The sequence below is a fragment of the Macadamia integrifolia genome, chromosome 14, assembly GCF_013358625.1.
Source record: "Macadamia integrifolia cultivar HAES 741 chromosome 14, SCU_Mint_v3, whole genome shotgun sequence".
NCBI classification, from domain to species: Eukaryota; Viridiplantae; Streptophyta; class Magnoliopsida; order Proteales; family Proteaceae; genus Macadamia; species Macadamia integrifolia.
The window spans coordinates 21,054,510-21,069,140 of record NC_056570.1 but is presented as its reverse complement, the minus strand read 5'-3'; the positions used below and the strand labels follow the sequence as shown (position 1 = coordinate 21,069,140).

The window sequence follows — 14,631 nt, the reverse complement described above, 5'->3', positions numbered from 1 at the left end:
TAGTGGGATCTACCCTTGTCTCCTTTGTCCTTGTTTGAACTGTGTATATGTGATATTATAGTTCATTATAAATAAAGTTCTTTTTGTAACTAACAAAATTTCTCTCTTCCATGATCATAATTCTAGTCTAGGTGCAATATAATTGTAGCTCGATGTTGTGGCTGAAGGATTATAATGGTGAAAGGAGCATGTAAATTGGTGGGTGAGAGCTGGAATGAGAAGTTTTGCAGAATCATAGCCCGTCCCATTTTAGCTTCCATTGTGAAAATAATTGGCCCAAGGAAAACCTCGGTCCCCCACCCAAATCGATAGAATGCAGCTTGATCCTCTGATACTTTAGAAACTCCTGAGAATCTTTCTGGTTTGAACTCATCTGCATCGTCTCCCCCCCCCCCCCGCGTCAGAAAAAAAAAAAAAAAAGAAAAATCTCTGGATCATGAAGAATAAGTAGAAGTGGAAAATAAAGTTAAACACCTGCTGGAAGTGAGATCTAAAACTGAGTTACTGGTGAAGGTATAATCACTTCATGGGCGAGCCTGCGGCGCAACGGTCAAGTTGCACTATTGCAACATTTTGGTCACAGGTTCGAAACTTGTAAACAGTCTCTCCTGCGAAGCAGAGGGTAAGGCTGCATACATTTTCCCCTCCCCGACCCTGCAGTAGTGGAGTCTTGTGCACTAGGTTGCTCTTTTTTCCCTCTTCTTCAATGATCAAATGGATTCTACATTTTTTATTTAAAGTATAGGAAGTTGAAATACATCTCCTATGCCAATGCAAGCAGTTTTGGAGGCTTGGTCTTTGCACACTAGGAATATCATATTACTTACAATTTTTAGGTGGTTCATAGCTTCCTTATGAGGTTTTCCTTTTCTAACTGACCTCTAGAGCCTCCTGATTGTGACCTAGTTTAGGACTGATCCAAGACAATTCGACTCGGGTATTCAATGAGTTGACGCAGCCTAGAAGCACAACGAAGCTCAAAGGAGGAGGGCGATGGGATGCAGACCCAATGCCCTGGGGCAGGTAGGCTCTGTAAGACCAGGCATTACACTCTCAAAAGGTGTAGGACCAGTCCATGGTCACAATATCGTTGGCTAGCTAAGGAGGATCGTTGTCCGAGTTAACCGTGTTGCAGTTGTTTCTTGGATTGCAAGGTAGATCAATTTGCTTTCCTATATGATAGCTTCTTCTGTCATCCGATCCTTGTTTGAATTCCTGGAGTCCAGGTTCACACCTTTCTTCCAAGTCATTGGTTTATGGCAAGCTCACTCTGGTACAGAAAACTTCAGTTATGCTGTTTCAGATGTCTCTGCTTGTATGGAGGACATAATTAGAATTGGTTTATGTTGATATCTCTCTGGTACTATGTAAGAAGAGTTTAGTTAGAATGTTTTGGATGACTCTGCTCATGAAGGCATGAACTAACTAATTTGAATTGCTTTATGGTGATTGGTACTAACTACTAAGTGAGCTCCAGCTACAAAAGTGAAATTTGTGTAAAGAATGAGTTTGATTGAGAAAGAACCTTCAAATTCTCTTGTTGGAAAGCAGGAGCTATCAATTTCTTCGCATAGCCCTTGCTGGTGATACAAATTCAACCTCACAAGTCAATGGTTGTACAGGTTTATATATGTATGTTTCTCCTACAGTTTAGGAAACCTAATTGTGTTATAATTCCTGTTGATACTCTTTCCTTACTTGGCTTGTACTTGTTCTATATACACAAAGGTTGTGACATGAATACAAAGAGCTGTAAAGGTCCTATTTCTACACTTCGACCATTACTCTTTTATGGTATCAAAACTCTTTCTCCACTGAGCCACTGACCGTTCTCTTTCTCTCAAGCATGGCTGAAAAGGTTATCAATAATTCTGCTTCTGCTTCACCCTTGGTTGCCCGAAACGCTTCCTCAAAATCAACCACTGCATTGGTTTCCTTCAATGTTGCTGCACAACTTCCTTTGAAACTTATGCTTGCAAACTTTCCCTCGTCGTGTTAATTCTTTCACATTAGGCCACAACATCATAGGATTTGTGGATGGTTCCTTACATGTCCACCGAAGACTCTTGTTGAGAATGGTTTTGCTACTGTGCTATAATCGCATCCGTTTCAGAACCAACTGTTCCTCTTATCGCCTCTGCTGCAATCTCAGAACAAGCTTGGGATAAGCTGGCTCGCCTTTATACTAACAGAGCAAGAGCGGTTATAACTTCCATTATTGTTAGTGCCAGTAGCACTCCCATAGCAAGAATCATTGGGGTCCATTCTCACATTCATTTTTGTCTTTGTAATTCCAGTGCCGATGCATGAAATTTGTAAGAGATGCACAGTTCACACTTGACATGCATTATTGTTTTGAAAACAGAAATCTCATAAATCCATGAGCCTCAGAATGCAATAACATCTCATTAATTTATTAACTATAAAAAATAATTTTTATTGTGGCACCAAAGTAAGAATTATTTTTTTATATTTAATGCCACTTCTGTGATACGGTCCATCTATAAAGGATATCCCATGTGACATGTTCGGATAGGAAGAAGAATGATCTGAGAGGTTAGAAAAAACCCTTCTTATTTTGAAGCATCTAGCAAAGATAGGACCAGGAGATACAATTAACTGTTCTAGTGGCTTGACTTAAATACTTCTACCATTAAATCTCTACAGTCCATCCATTTTACATATTGATGGAGCTAAAGCTATAAAATGCTCCCTTTTTATAGCTGCGAATTACCCATGGAGCACTAAGAGGGGGTTAGTTATCTTAGGAGCCACCCACTGAGATGGGGTAGGGGGGAGGGGCCGGGGAGCTTGCCATCCCTTCGCCGAGGATTTTTATATTGAGAGAGCATGGTTCTTCTTGCAAGCTGCATGCTATATTGAGATGGGATATGTTTCACTATCAATGAAGAATATGGTTACAATGCTCGCCCTCACACCTATCAGAATTACTTGCAGAAAAAGTAAATCTCATTATAAATATATAGCGAAAATCTTAATTCAAAAAGTACAAAACTGCCCTCAAATAACAAATTCGAGCAAGGGTTGCACCCCTTACACCCCCCACAAGCCGTTCTATTATGTCGAGGAGCATACATCAGTACTCCCTTAATTAAACTGCGATAAAATACAATACATTTTACACAAACATTTGAATGGTGAACGCAGGATGCGATATTCGATGTCAATGTGTTAAGCATTTAGCACCCAAAGTCAGGGGAAATAAAAAAAATCCCGAAAACAAAAACTTCCGTTGCCGGGACTTGAACCCGGGTCTCTCGGGTGAGAGCCGAGTATCCTAACCAACTAGACTACAACGGATTGTTGTTCATAAGCAAACAAAAGTTAATGGTATTGATTATAAACAAACGATTTCAGATATTGAAATTAAAATCATTTATAATTGCTTTTCAATGATTTTCTTAAGTTTTCAAAATTTTTATCCGAACAGCCTTTTTACTTTTAATTTTTTAATCTTTTAAAGGGATGTAAACTTGAATTGAATTGAATTTAATATTGTTACATGCTTTCTTTTAATAATTGTTTGATGTAAACTTATTATTTTTTTAATTTATTTGTATGTAAACTTAACATTGTGGATGGTTAGGATTTAGGTTGTGGACCCCATCTAATTGTGTTCTACTTTGTTATTATATTTTGTCATTTGTTTTTCTTCCACCATCACTTTATTTTTCATTGTCTTTGCTTGGATCCATATATCTCACCCCATTAAGTTGGGATAAGGTTTTCTTGTTGCTGTATGTAAACTTAACATTAAACGACTTAAACTTAGGGCCCGTTTGATAACGTTTCAAGAAACGCGTTTCTGCCATTTCTGTTTCCAGAAACAGCAGAAACAGAGCAAAAAGCGTTTGATAAAACTGTTTCGTTTCACTTATTTTTAGAAATAGAAATAGAAATTTTTACTTATTTATGATTCAAGAAACGACTCAGGCGAAACAAGTTCAACTTGTTTCGCCGTTTCTGGAAGCGACTTGTGGCTATTTTTTCACTGGTTATTATCGACTTCTAAAAATATGACTTATCAAACACCTTCAATTCCGTTTCTGTTTTTAGAAACGAAAATTTATGTTTCTGCCGTTTCTTGAAATAGAAACGGAAGAAACGTTATCAAACGGGCCCTTAGTATATATAAATCAATCGATTTAATGGTTTGTTTAAATAGTTTATCATCGATTTAAACGGTTCAATTCGGTTTAAATTGTTTTCAATTTTAAAAACAAAACAAAACTATTTAGTTCCATGATTTCGATGAAACAACTTATTAGTTTTGTTTTGATAAACAGTTCGGATATGTTTGAAAATGAAAGGGTGGGATCTACAAAATAACAGAGACTGAAAAAGATTTAAATCTGAAGTCCACTTATGAATGGATTTTTACAATTTAAACCATTTGGAAACGAGATCAATTGATTCTCCAATCTAGATTAGGATCCAATACTAGCCATACCATTAATCACCCGATTCCAATTTAGAATGGGATCGATGGTCCATCAACCAGTGACGGTTCCAAAACCTTGCCCGAGATGACAAATATTGTTCATTTGTCCTAGCATCTTAGCTCATGGAGCATCCCCACAACCCCAAGAAAAATAAAATCTGAAGTACCTATTATAAAGAGACTCTTACATCAAAATTTGAACAAATAATAAAGATTACTTGCTTGGCAAAGGTAAGGATGTCAATCGGTACAGTTTCGGTGTAGTGTAGGAGAAACCAAAACCATATCATACCGAGAACTTGAATGCATGCAATTTTAAAATATTGAAACCATGCTGAGTTGGTTTAGTTTTGGTAAGGTTTGTTTCATAATTGGTTCCTTATTTGATTCAGCTCAGCTTTTATACGGTTTCATAAGACGTATTCCCATATGAAATATATGACAAACATTTGTAATATATACTGAGCTAAACAATATACATTTATTATTATTTGATTCGATTTAGAAATAGGTAATTCGATACAATTTGATTTGTACTGAATAATTTTGTTTTAGATATCAAAATCATACTCTATCAAATAAGATTTATCTTTTCTTTTTAATAACGTTTGATTCGATTTAATTTAAACGATGATTTCGATTCCAAATTGACACCTTAGCAGAGGTCATTCGGATGGACCTAAAAAAGTTTGGTTTATGGCCCATTGGTTTGAACCCAGTGAAAGCTTCTTTCTTTTTTTTTTTTTTTTACTTCCCTGGTAGAAACCCCAATGGAAGCTGATCTAGCAATTCTAGAAGTTGGAAATAGAAGATTACCAATGTTTGGTGGTAGCATGCCTCGGCCAACTGACCAATAATTTGAAGCCAACCTAAGGATAATCAACACAATACGTAGTTCCTAAATTCAATTTTTTTTTTTTTCAATGGGCCTATGAAAAAGGAGAGGAATATTTTTGTTTATTATGGCCCATTAAGAGAGACTTTCTTGTACGGCCTATCATCGAGGCAGATCACTGAGGCTTTAAATTTTAGTAAGTTTTTAAAGAATTCCTTAAACTCTTTTAAACTACACCTATAACTAAAAAGATTTCATATATTTTTTGTTGTAACAAATAAAGCATTCTGTGTCTTAGGTTTTTTTTTTTTTTTTTTTTTTTTTTTTTTTTTTGTGAAGCAATCTACCTTACTGTCACTAGTGTTATTGGTGTAGTTTAAGGGAGAATATTATTATTATTATTATTGGATTTAGGGAAAATAATATTTTAAACAAGTAGGGTGATCAAGTGATGAAATAAAGTTTTGGGATCCATTATAAATTAAGGACTAAGTTTCTCGGAGGTCACGGTGAATGGAGACACCTAATTTTATTGGTGTATATTTTTGTTGATAGTATAGTTTTGGTGGATGGATAAAATGCTGCATAAAATCTAAATTAAATTAATTGAAAATTCTTTTGAATCCTCTGCACCCGATTTTGACCCTATCTCCAAATCATTATCAACCATAAGCTTCTATTGATTGACCCCTAGAAAATTTGATAAGTTCCTAAGATTTTCTGGCATGTTGTTAATTAATATAATGCATCGAACATTTAATTCCCCATGGACAACCATATCTACTTGATGATGAACTCAAGCAAAATTAGGGAGATTCTAGTACAGTCTTCACTGTGATCCGGTAGAAATAGTGATAGGATTTGAATAACATACTGGGCCCTAAATTGCCCAATACTTGAAACCTTTTTACAGCTGCTATTGACACTCCCTCTTTTCTCTTTTTCTTTGAATTTGCAACAGAAAATGGTTTGGGATAATTTGTATTCATCGGCAGCGGTTCATCACTTCAGCAGCAGCCTGCAAAATAGGTATCGGCTCGTCACTGATATCAGAGCCATCTCGTAGCAGTATGGAGTTGCTTCCCAAATACTTCAAGCACACCAATTTGACTTGGTTTTCTAAGCAGTTGCTTCCCAAATACTTCAAGCACAGCAATATCTCTAGCTTCGCTTAAAGATAAATATACAGTATAAGAAATGACAATAGACTGGCTCAACATCAGATCTATTTCTGGTCTGTGGCTTTATATTATTTGTGTTTTATTTTTTTTTCTCTTAAAATGTTTTTTTTTGGGTAAAATCTTAAAATGTTAGAAGTCTTGTGATCGGTTATGTAGGACTTTTAGGGAAATTGTGGTTAATAGATTATTGAATTCATGTGAAAACTAAAGTTTATACTAGATAACCTGTTCAATTGTACTATAAAAGGTTTAAATGGGTTTGATGGGAATGGATAGTCTATCTAATTCAAAGAAGACATCATGGCTTAAAAACTAGGCGAAACTCCTAACATGAAAGAAAATAGAAGAAAGAGAAGAATATATAACTCAATTTCACTCTAGAGATTCTAGAATTACATCTATGAGAAGAACAAATATATGTCACCTTTGTTTCTTAAAAATACTGCTGCAAAATAGAATCTTTCACTAAGAGAATTGAGTAATACTAGGTTGTAGATAGAATGTTTATTGTCAAGCCCTCAGTATCCTGCATGTTAAAGCACATAGTGGCTACCATTATGAAGCCCACTAAAGATGCTCTATTTGTGTGTCAGTCTCCCACAGACAGACCTAAACATTCATTCTAAGAGATTAGATGATAAAATGGAGAGATCTCCTTTTCTCACTCTTAGCTTACACTTTACTATTCTATCTCAAAGAATATAAGATGAGAAATCATAGCTGGCAATGGTGACTACGACCACAGTGGTGTGTCAATTTTGCCTCGAGTTTGGAATCGTCTCTATAAAGCTTGAATGGAGAGCGAGAGAAAACAAAGGAAGTGAGAAAGAATAGATTAAATTCATCAAATACTTTGAGATAGGGAAATCGCTGTAGAATATAATGGGTGATCTTTTTTTAAATTAAAAGCCCAATGATGAGTGATGGGGGGTCACTGGGGTGTAATAGAATTGTGGTTCACAATGGTATTTTTATGTATATATTTTATAATATATATAAACCCATATGACCATATCAATATTAATCATGACTTGTTGCAATCAATGCTTATATTTGGTTACATCGGTCAGGGTTATCATTGAGCCCAACCTTTGAATCATGTACGATTTTAGCCTGGCATGTTTATTAATTGGTCGGGTCGATTTCAAGCTATGATCTGTAGGAATATATCGGTTTTACTGATACAGGCTTAGAATTGATGTGATTACTTGATAGTATATTCGAGTAGATCAGTAGTTAAAACACATGGGATAGGTGTCCCATTGATTATCTATCGATGTAGTTGTCTATTAAATGTTATTTGCCTTGCATCTTTTTAGTTGGTAAAATATTCAATGAAATATTTGGGATTTTGTTGATCATATTGATACATTTTCCATTGTAACCGATAGAGCATTTTGTGTTTTTTTTTTTTTTTTTGAAATAAAGCAATCTATGTTAGTGTCACCAGTGTTATACTTTAAGGGAGTATGGGGTCTCCATTATTATTATTATTATTATTATTATTGGATTTAAGGCAAAAAATATTTTAAACAAGTAAGGTGGTTAAGTGGTGAAATAAAGCTTTGGGATCCATTATAAATTAAGGACTGCATTTCTCTAAGGTCACGGTGAATGGAAATCCGTTCACTGGGTGGCATCAGGGCCACTAGAGGGGGGAGGGGGGAAGGGGGATTCAAGATCTTTGACCCTACAATCACACGGTGAACCTCACCGTGCAGTCTAGGGAAACTTCTTGATCTATAAATTAAACTTCTGAAACTACTGAAAATGGTTGATAACAATTGCATATTTTTGGGAAAAAAAAAAGATTTAAATTGACTATGAAATTTGCCAAGTTATTGACCCAAATTATATTCTAACGGTTGAAATTACCATCTCAACTTCTATAGGAAGGATTCGGCTCCTCTCCATAGAGCTCAGGGACCAGATAGTAATCCCACAATTGGGAGGATTTGGGCACATGCCTCGAGGTCTCCCCAACTACGAGACCACTCTATTGTCCATGGGCTCTATGGATAGGAATCATGTCCACTAGGGAAATGCTTCACCAGCTATATACAAACCTCTTGTCATTAATGATATACACATTCTAACGTTACATAATAAGCATTAAGAATGACTAGAGGGACAATCAAGGAATTCCTTGATACTCATCTAGAAAACCTTTATCTCAACGGTAATTGATAAATTCATTAGAAAATTATAATAAGTATGGCTAACGAGTGACTTAATGACATTTTTTTAGTAACAAGAAACAAAATACATTGCCCTTATAAAAGGGATGTCTAAGTGTTTTTAATCCATCATTAGAAGGCATGCGTTTGACATGAGCAATGGAGAACAAAACCATCACGCATTGTTGGCTTGTTATATGGTTATAACAACTCATAATCCAATGTACTTCCAATACACCAACTTTCTTCTTTACACTCACAATTTAGATATATATTTTATAAGCATATGAAAAAAAGTTATGGTAATAAAGCTTCAAATTGACAAGACTAAGACATTGGAGGAAATCATAAAATATATTTGGTAAGTATATTTGTCATGGACCTTTAAGATTACTTTTCCCCTTTAAATCATAAAACTCGTTTTTTATTTTAATCTTAATAATTTTGGTATACCTTCAATTCATATTCTACTTATTAGAAATATGAATTATTTCCTCTCTCAAATTGAATTTTGTTATTCTGGAAAGACACTGTTCTTAGTTGGCTGGAAGCTTATTTTGGCTTGATTTTAGTTTTTATATATCAGATTAATAAAAAATTTTGGAAACTTTTTTTTTTTTTTAAAGAAGACCCCTAATTTTATTGGTGTATATTTTTGTTGATAGTATAGTTTTGGTGGATGGATAAAATGCTGCATAAAAACTAAATTAAATTAATTGAATGCTTTTGAATCCTCTCCACCTGCTTTTGACCCTATCTCCAAATCATTATCAACCATAAGCTTCTATTCATCGCTAGAGAATTTGATAAGTTCTTGCGATTTTATGGCAATGAATTTGCTGTTAATTAATATAATACATTGACCATTTACCGCCCCATGGACAAGCATATCTACTTGATGAATTCAAGCAAAATTAGGGAGAAAGGGTTCCTTCAAACAGTTTCTAGTACAATCTTCATTGTGATCCGGTACAAGTAGTGATAGGATTTGAACAACATACTGGCCAGCACCATCGACATGCGCCATCTTCTTCACTTTGTGTTCTGCAAATTTGATAACATTGTCTTCTTGTTATGAAGAGATGCGGCCCACAAAGTCCTTGATGCACTAATTGTGGTCTGAAGTTTCAGAAATATTTGGCCGGCCAAGAACAAATTCTGTACTAACATTAGCAACTGCACCTTGATATTTGATCTCAATTGCTATTCTGGTGTAATATCTTGAGGTGTTTGTCATAAATGATCCTCTGCCTGTTCAACCACTTTGCTTCAGATTGGCTTCCATCTGACTATTCAAGTCTGGGTGCATTCACTACTAACAATTTTTTCTTGTAACCAACTAGTAGCTAATATAAAGTTTAAGAAATTTCAGTATTGAAACCATAGCTAGCCACCCACTGTGTGTACATGTATATTGTTTGAAGATATCGTCTTAGGTCTCAGAACAGTGGATGACTTGCGGTTGTTCTTGTTTGCATCAAGATTCATGCTTAACCATTATCATAGTCATTTGTTTTTTGTTTTTTTCAAATGACTATGAAATCTTCAACGTTTGGATGCATCATGCAGGTTATTTCTTAATGGATTGCATAAATATGAAAAAGCGGATTGGCAGAATGAATCTCGAAACTTTAAGGTTCTACACAGTAGGCTAGTCATGTGTAAAATTATTTATTCGCTTGATCTCAATGAACAAAGGGTAAATCAAGTCTGGATGATATTACAAGTGTGGGGAATGGAGACATAGCAGCACCTCAATTTCCAATCATTGATTTAAGAAGTCATGGGAATCTCAAGGATACAATGGAATGGAAGGAAAACAAGATTTTCAATCAACATTTCAAGCTAAATACCCTGCTTTCCTGTTTAAGCAACATCTATGTCAAGAAAATGTGTAGGTTGATACATGACACTCTGAAGAAACAGATCAGACCATCCTTGAACCTCTGCATATATACTTGAATCTATAAACAGCGAAGGACTGGATCTATCTATGAATAAATTCTCAACTGCAGCTACAGGTACCAATATGAGCAAAAGCTAGATCAAGAAGGGGATCCTCCAAAAATACTCATAATCAAATATAGTTGCAAAACAAGAAGCATCAAGCATACACTAACAAAATTGTAGGAAACCTGGATTTCAATAATGTTGGAATCTTCATTCATCTACTATCTTACAAATGGTTCCAAACCACTTCCTAAATATTTTCTAAGATGTGTAGGTTCCTAACATAACCATAAAGAAGACTTTCAATCAAGTCTTAACTTTGGCGACGACGTCTATAGGCACGGCGGTGCCGGGGTGTTGGGAGATCAAAATACCCAGTAGCATAGATGATTCCTATTATTGATAAAAACCCAACTAGGAAACCAATTCCAGCACCTTCTAACATAAACCACTTCTCTTCACTCTTTCTTTGCTGCGAATTTTCTGGTGAATGTTCATGTTTCGACGGGGAAATTGAACATGAGATCTTGATTTGCATCCCACACAACCCACTGTTGTTGGCATAGATATTTGGATCGTCCATGGTGTCCATTTGCCTACCTCTTGGGATTGGACCTCCTAGCTTATTGTTACTCAGGTCTAATACGGTAAGCTGTTCGAGCTTTGCAAATGAGGGTGGTATTTCTCCAGAAAGTTTGTTGTGTGATAAATCCAGTGTCTCGGCATTCTCTAGCTCACCCAAAGTCGTTGGAATTATTCCTGTCAGCTGGTTGTAGGAGACGTTTAGAGACTTTAGGCCTTTAAGCTCGCCAATGGAATCTGGGATTTTTCCAGTTAATTGGTTCCTTGACAAGTCCATTAAACAATAGTCATCAGTATTAAGGCTATGGCTAGAGAGACCTCTCATTGATTTCTTCCAATTCACAACCAACTGTTGGAATTTCATCCAATTCTCCTTCATGTCGATCATATCGTTGGGGATTGGCAATCGTTCTGATAAGTAGGTATTTTCCATGTGAACTGATTTTATAAGATCTCCAAACTTTGAGGGAATGCTACCAACAAGGTTATTGATGGAGAGGTCAAGGATACGAAGGCTACTAAGATTGGATATTGCCTCAGGAATCGAGCCTCCGATGGAGTTGTTCCGAAGATTTAGAACCTGAAGGGAGTACATTTTTGAGAAAGACTCTGGCAATTCTCCTATGATATTGTTGCTTTGGAGATCAAGGTGTTGGAGTTGGCTCAAGTTTGTGAGGAACTTAGGCAATGGACCTGAGAACTTGTTCTGTCCCAATGCAAGTATCCTTGTATCCTGCCCAAAGGAAGCCAATGGGACCTCCCCTTTGAATTCATTGGAAGACAAACTAATATATCTTGTAACTGGAAAAATGGGAATGCCAAAAAACTTGTTGTGTGATAAATCCAACAACAATAAAGAAGTAATACTTGTAATGGATTCAGGCACTAACCCTGTAAAATTGTTGTTATCCAACATGAGCATCCGGAGGCCAATAGCATCCCCAATGTTCTTTGGAAGTTCACCGGAGAAATTGTTCCTCGAAAGGGCTAGCACTCCAAGATTTTGTGACTGAAACAAAAGAGGTGGTAATGAACCTACGAGTTTGTTATCTGAAAGAATAATAAATCTTAGATCCATTTCAGCAAGCCATTGGGGGAAAGTTCCCTCAAGCTCATTGTTGCTCAAGTTCAAGAAACTGAGGCTCTTTTGTGTGGCAAGCCAATCAGGGATGTGTCCAACGAGTCGGCAAGAACTTAGAGATAATGAGGTTAACATGCACTTGGGAGTTATCTTCACATTGTGATTCCAAGTAAGTTTGTTTCCACCGAGATCCAGGTTTTCTAGGCTCTTGATATCGAACAGAAATGGTGGGATCACTCCAGACAACAAGTTATTGTCCAATTTGAGTGTTCTCAAATTGCTTAATTTCTGTATGGTTGATGGAATTCGACCAACGAATATGTTCTTGCTTAAGATCAGAGCCGATAGATTGGATAGTTCACCAATCCCAGCAGGAATCTCCATTGCCAAAGAATTGCCTTGCAACTCCAAGACTTCCAGGCCCTTCAATTGCAAGACTGCGACTGGGAATCCACCGGAGAACTTGTTATAGCCTAAAAGCAGAGTCGATAGATTGGACAATTCGCCAATCCCAGCCGGTATCTCCATTGACAAAGAATTGTCCTGCAAGTCCAAAAATGTTAGGCGCTTTAAATTCGAGATTGTGGATGGAAATCCACCTGAGAAACTATTATGGGAAAGCATCAATAGCTGCAGAAGAGTGAGGTTCCCTATCTCTAGTGGGATCTCTCCATTGAGAAAGTTTGAATCCAACTGCAATATCTGCAGACGAGTGAGGTTCCCGATATCGGTTGGAATACCTCCATGGAGATGGTTCCCCCGCAACTTCAATGTGTTCAAGTTCTGAAGAGCACCCACTTCACTACTTAGAGTCCCTTCAAAAGAATTGCCGGTCAGATCAAGAAATTCAAGACTTGTCAAATGGAACAAATGAGAAGGAATGGAGCCATTGAAGTGATTATAGGACATGTCAAGATAAACCAATTTAGTGAAGTTGACTAGGCCATCTGAAGGAATTTCTCCTTGAATGTTATTGGCGGAGATATCGAGTATCATCAAGCTTCTTATGCGAAAAAGTGGCTTCAAGGACTCTGAAATCACAGGAGTCATAGAGGAAACAAGAGAAGAGAGATCAAGACCGATCACAGGCCGTGAATGTAAGAGTGAATTGCATTTTACCCCGTACCAGCCACAACAATCAGAACTAGAATTCCATGACATTGGGCCATAAGGGTCTGTGTCATGGGGGGAGGAAGAATTCACAGAAGGCTCTCCAAATAGAACGGAAATAAATTGAAGGAGGGCTTGTTTCTGATCATAAGGGCAGCAAAGGGAAGGATTACAGGAAAAGCTAAAGATGAGTAAGAATCCGAGCCAGAGCTGGTGTACGATGACCATTTCTATTTGGGGTTTCTCTTCTTTACAGATTACTCTGGAGGAGTTGAAAACACTAACTACCGTAGGGATGATGAGGTTCTTTAGTGACCTTGTGCTTAAATAGAAAGTGATGGAACAGCAGAACTCATAAAAACCCAAACACCTTTCTCACTAAATTGTTTATTTTTTAATTCAATCATGCTCATGTGCACTCCATTGCAGCGCATTGGACACTCCAAATTAATGCCCTTGGGTCACGGAAGCCGCCCCTAACTATTTCTTTCTTTCTTTTCAAATTTTTTTTTTTTTTGAAGGGTCTAAACCCAAAGCAGAGAACACCTTTGAGGTTTGAGATTCCCTTCTTTCTATACCCAATTGAGGGTCAGATCCCATAGATTAAGAAGTTTTCTCTTCACCATTTGTCGAGGAAACCTCCATTCAAAAGTTGACAAGGGGCACATTCAATTAGTAATCAATCTTCTGTGGTTGATCTAGATCAAGTGGAGGAGGAAATCTTTATAAAAAATATTTTGACTTCGTCTATCAACCTAAATATCATATCAAAAGCAATTCAATATCAGACAATGTTTACCAAAATCCAAGGTAAAGAGAAATCACTTCATTGTGAGTCTCGTTTATGAAAGGGGTAATGATGATAGTAGAATTTTAGATGAACCCTTCTTCACGGGAAGAAGAAAAAAAATAAACTTTCCCCATATTATGATACAAGAATAAAAAACCAAATTAAGAGGTAGAGTACTTATTTGTCAACTTTTTAACTTTAATACTACTTATAAAAACCAGTGGATGAACCCTTCTTCACGGGAAGAAGAAAATTACCTTTTCCCAGTGGATGAACCCTTCTTCACGGGAACAAGAAAATTAACTTTCCCTATATTATTATACAAGAATAAATAACCAAATTAAGAAGCAGAGTACTTATTTGTCAACTTTTTACCTATGATACCATTTATAAAACCTGTTTTATAATTGAAAAAGAAGAAGATGAAGCACTTGGTTTTGACTAGTCTTTGGGGGGGGGGGGG

General features: G+C 36.5%; 1 protein-coding gene and 1 non-coding gene across 2 annotated transcripts; both read right to left on the bottom strand.

The window, feature by feature from the left end:
- Window positions 1-3,248: 3,248 nt before the first annotated feature.
- Window positions 3,249-3,321, bottom strand: TRNAE-CUC. The gene has a single exon. It is a non-coding gene; the product is annotated as a tRNA-Glu (tRNA).
- A 7,597-nt stretch (window positions 3,322-10,918) lies between these two features.
- On the bottom strand, window positions 10,919-13,429 carry LOC122060708 (receptor-like protein 46). The gene has a single exon (XM_042623818.1). The coding sequence runs from the start codon at window positions 13,427-13,429 to the stop codon at window positions 10,919-10,921; it is 2,511 nt and encodes an 836-aa protein (XP_042479752.1).
- Window positions 13,430-14,631: the final 1,202 nt, after the last annotated feature.

What these genes read in the sequence shown, in the direction of transcription:
- LOC122060708 (XM_042623818.1), bottom strand. Translation starts at nt 13,429, where the DNA reads ATGTCATGGAATTCTAGTTCTGATTGTTGTGGCTGGTACGGGGTAAAA.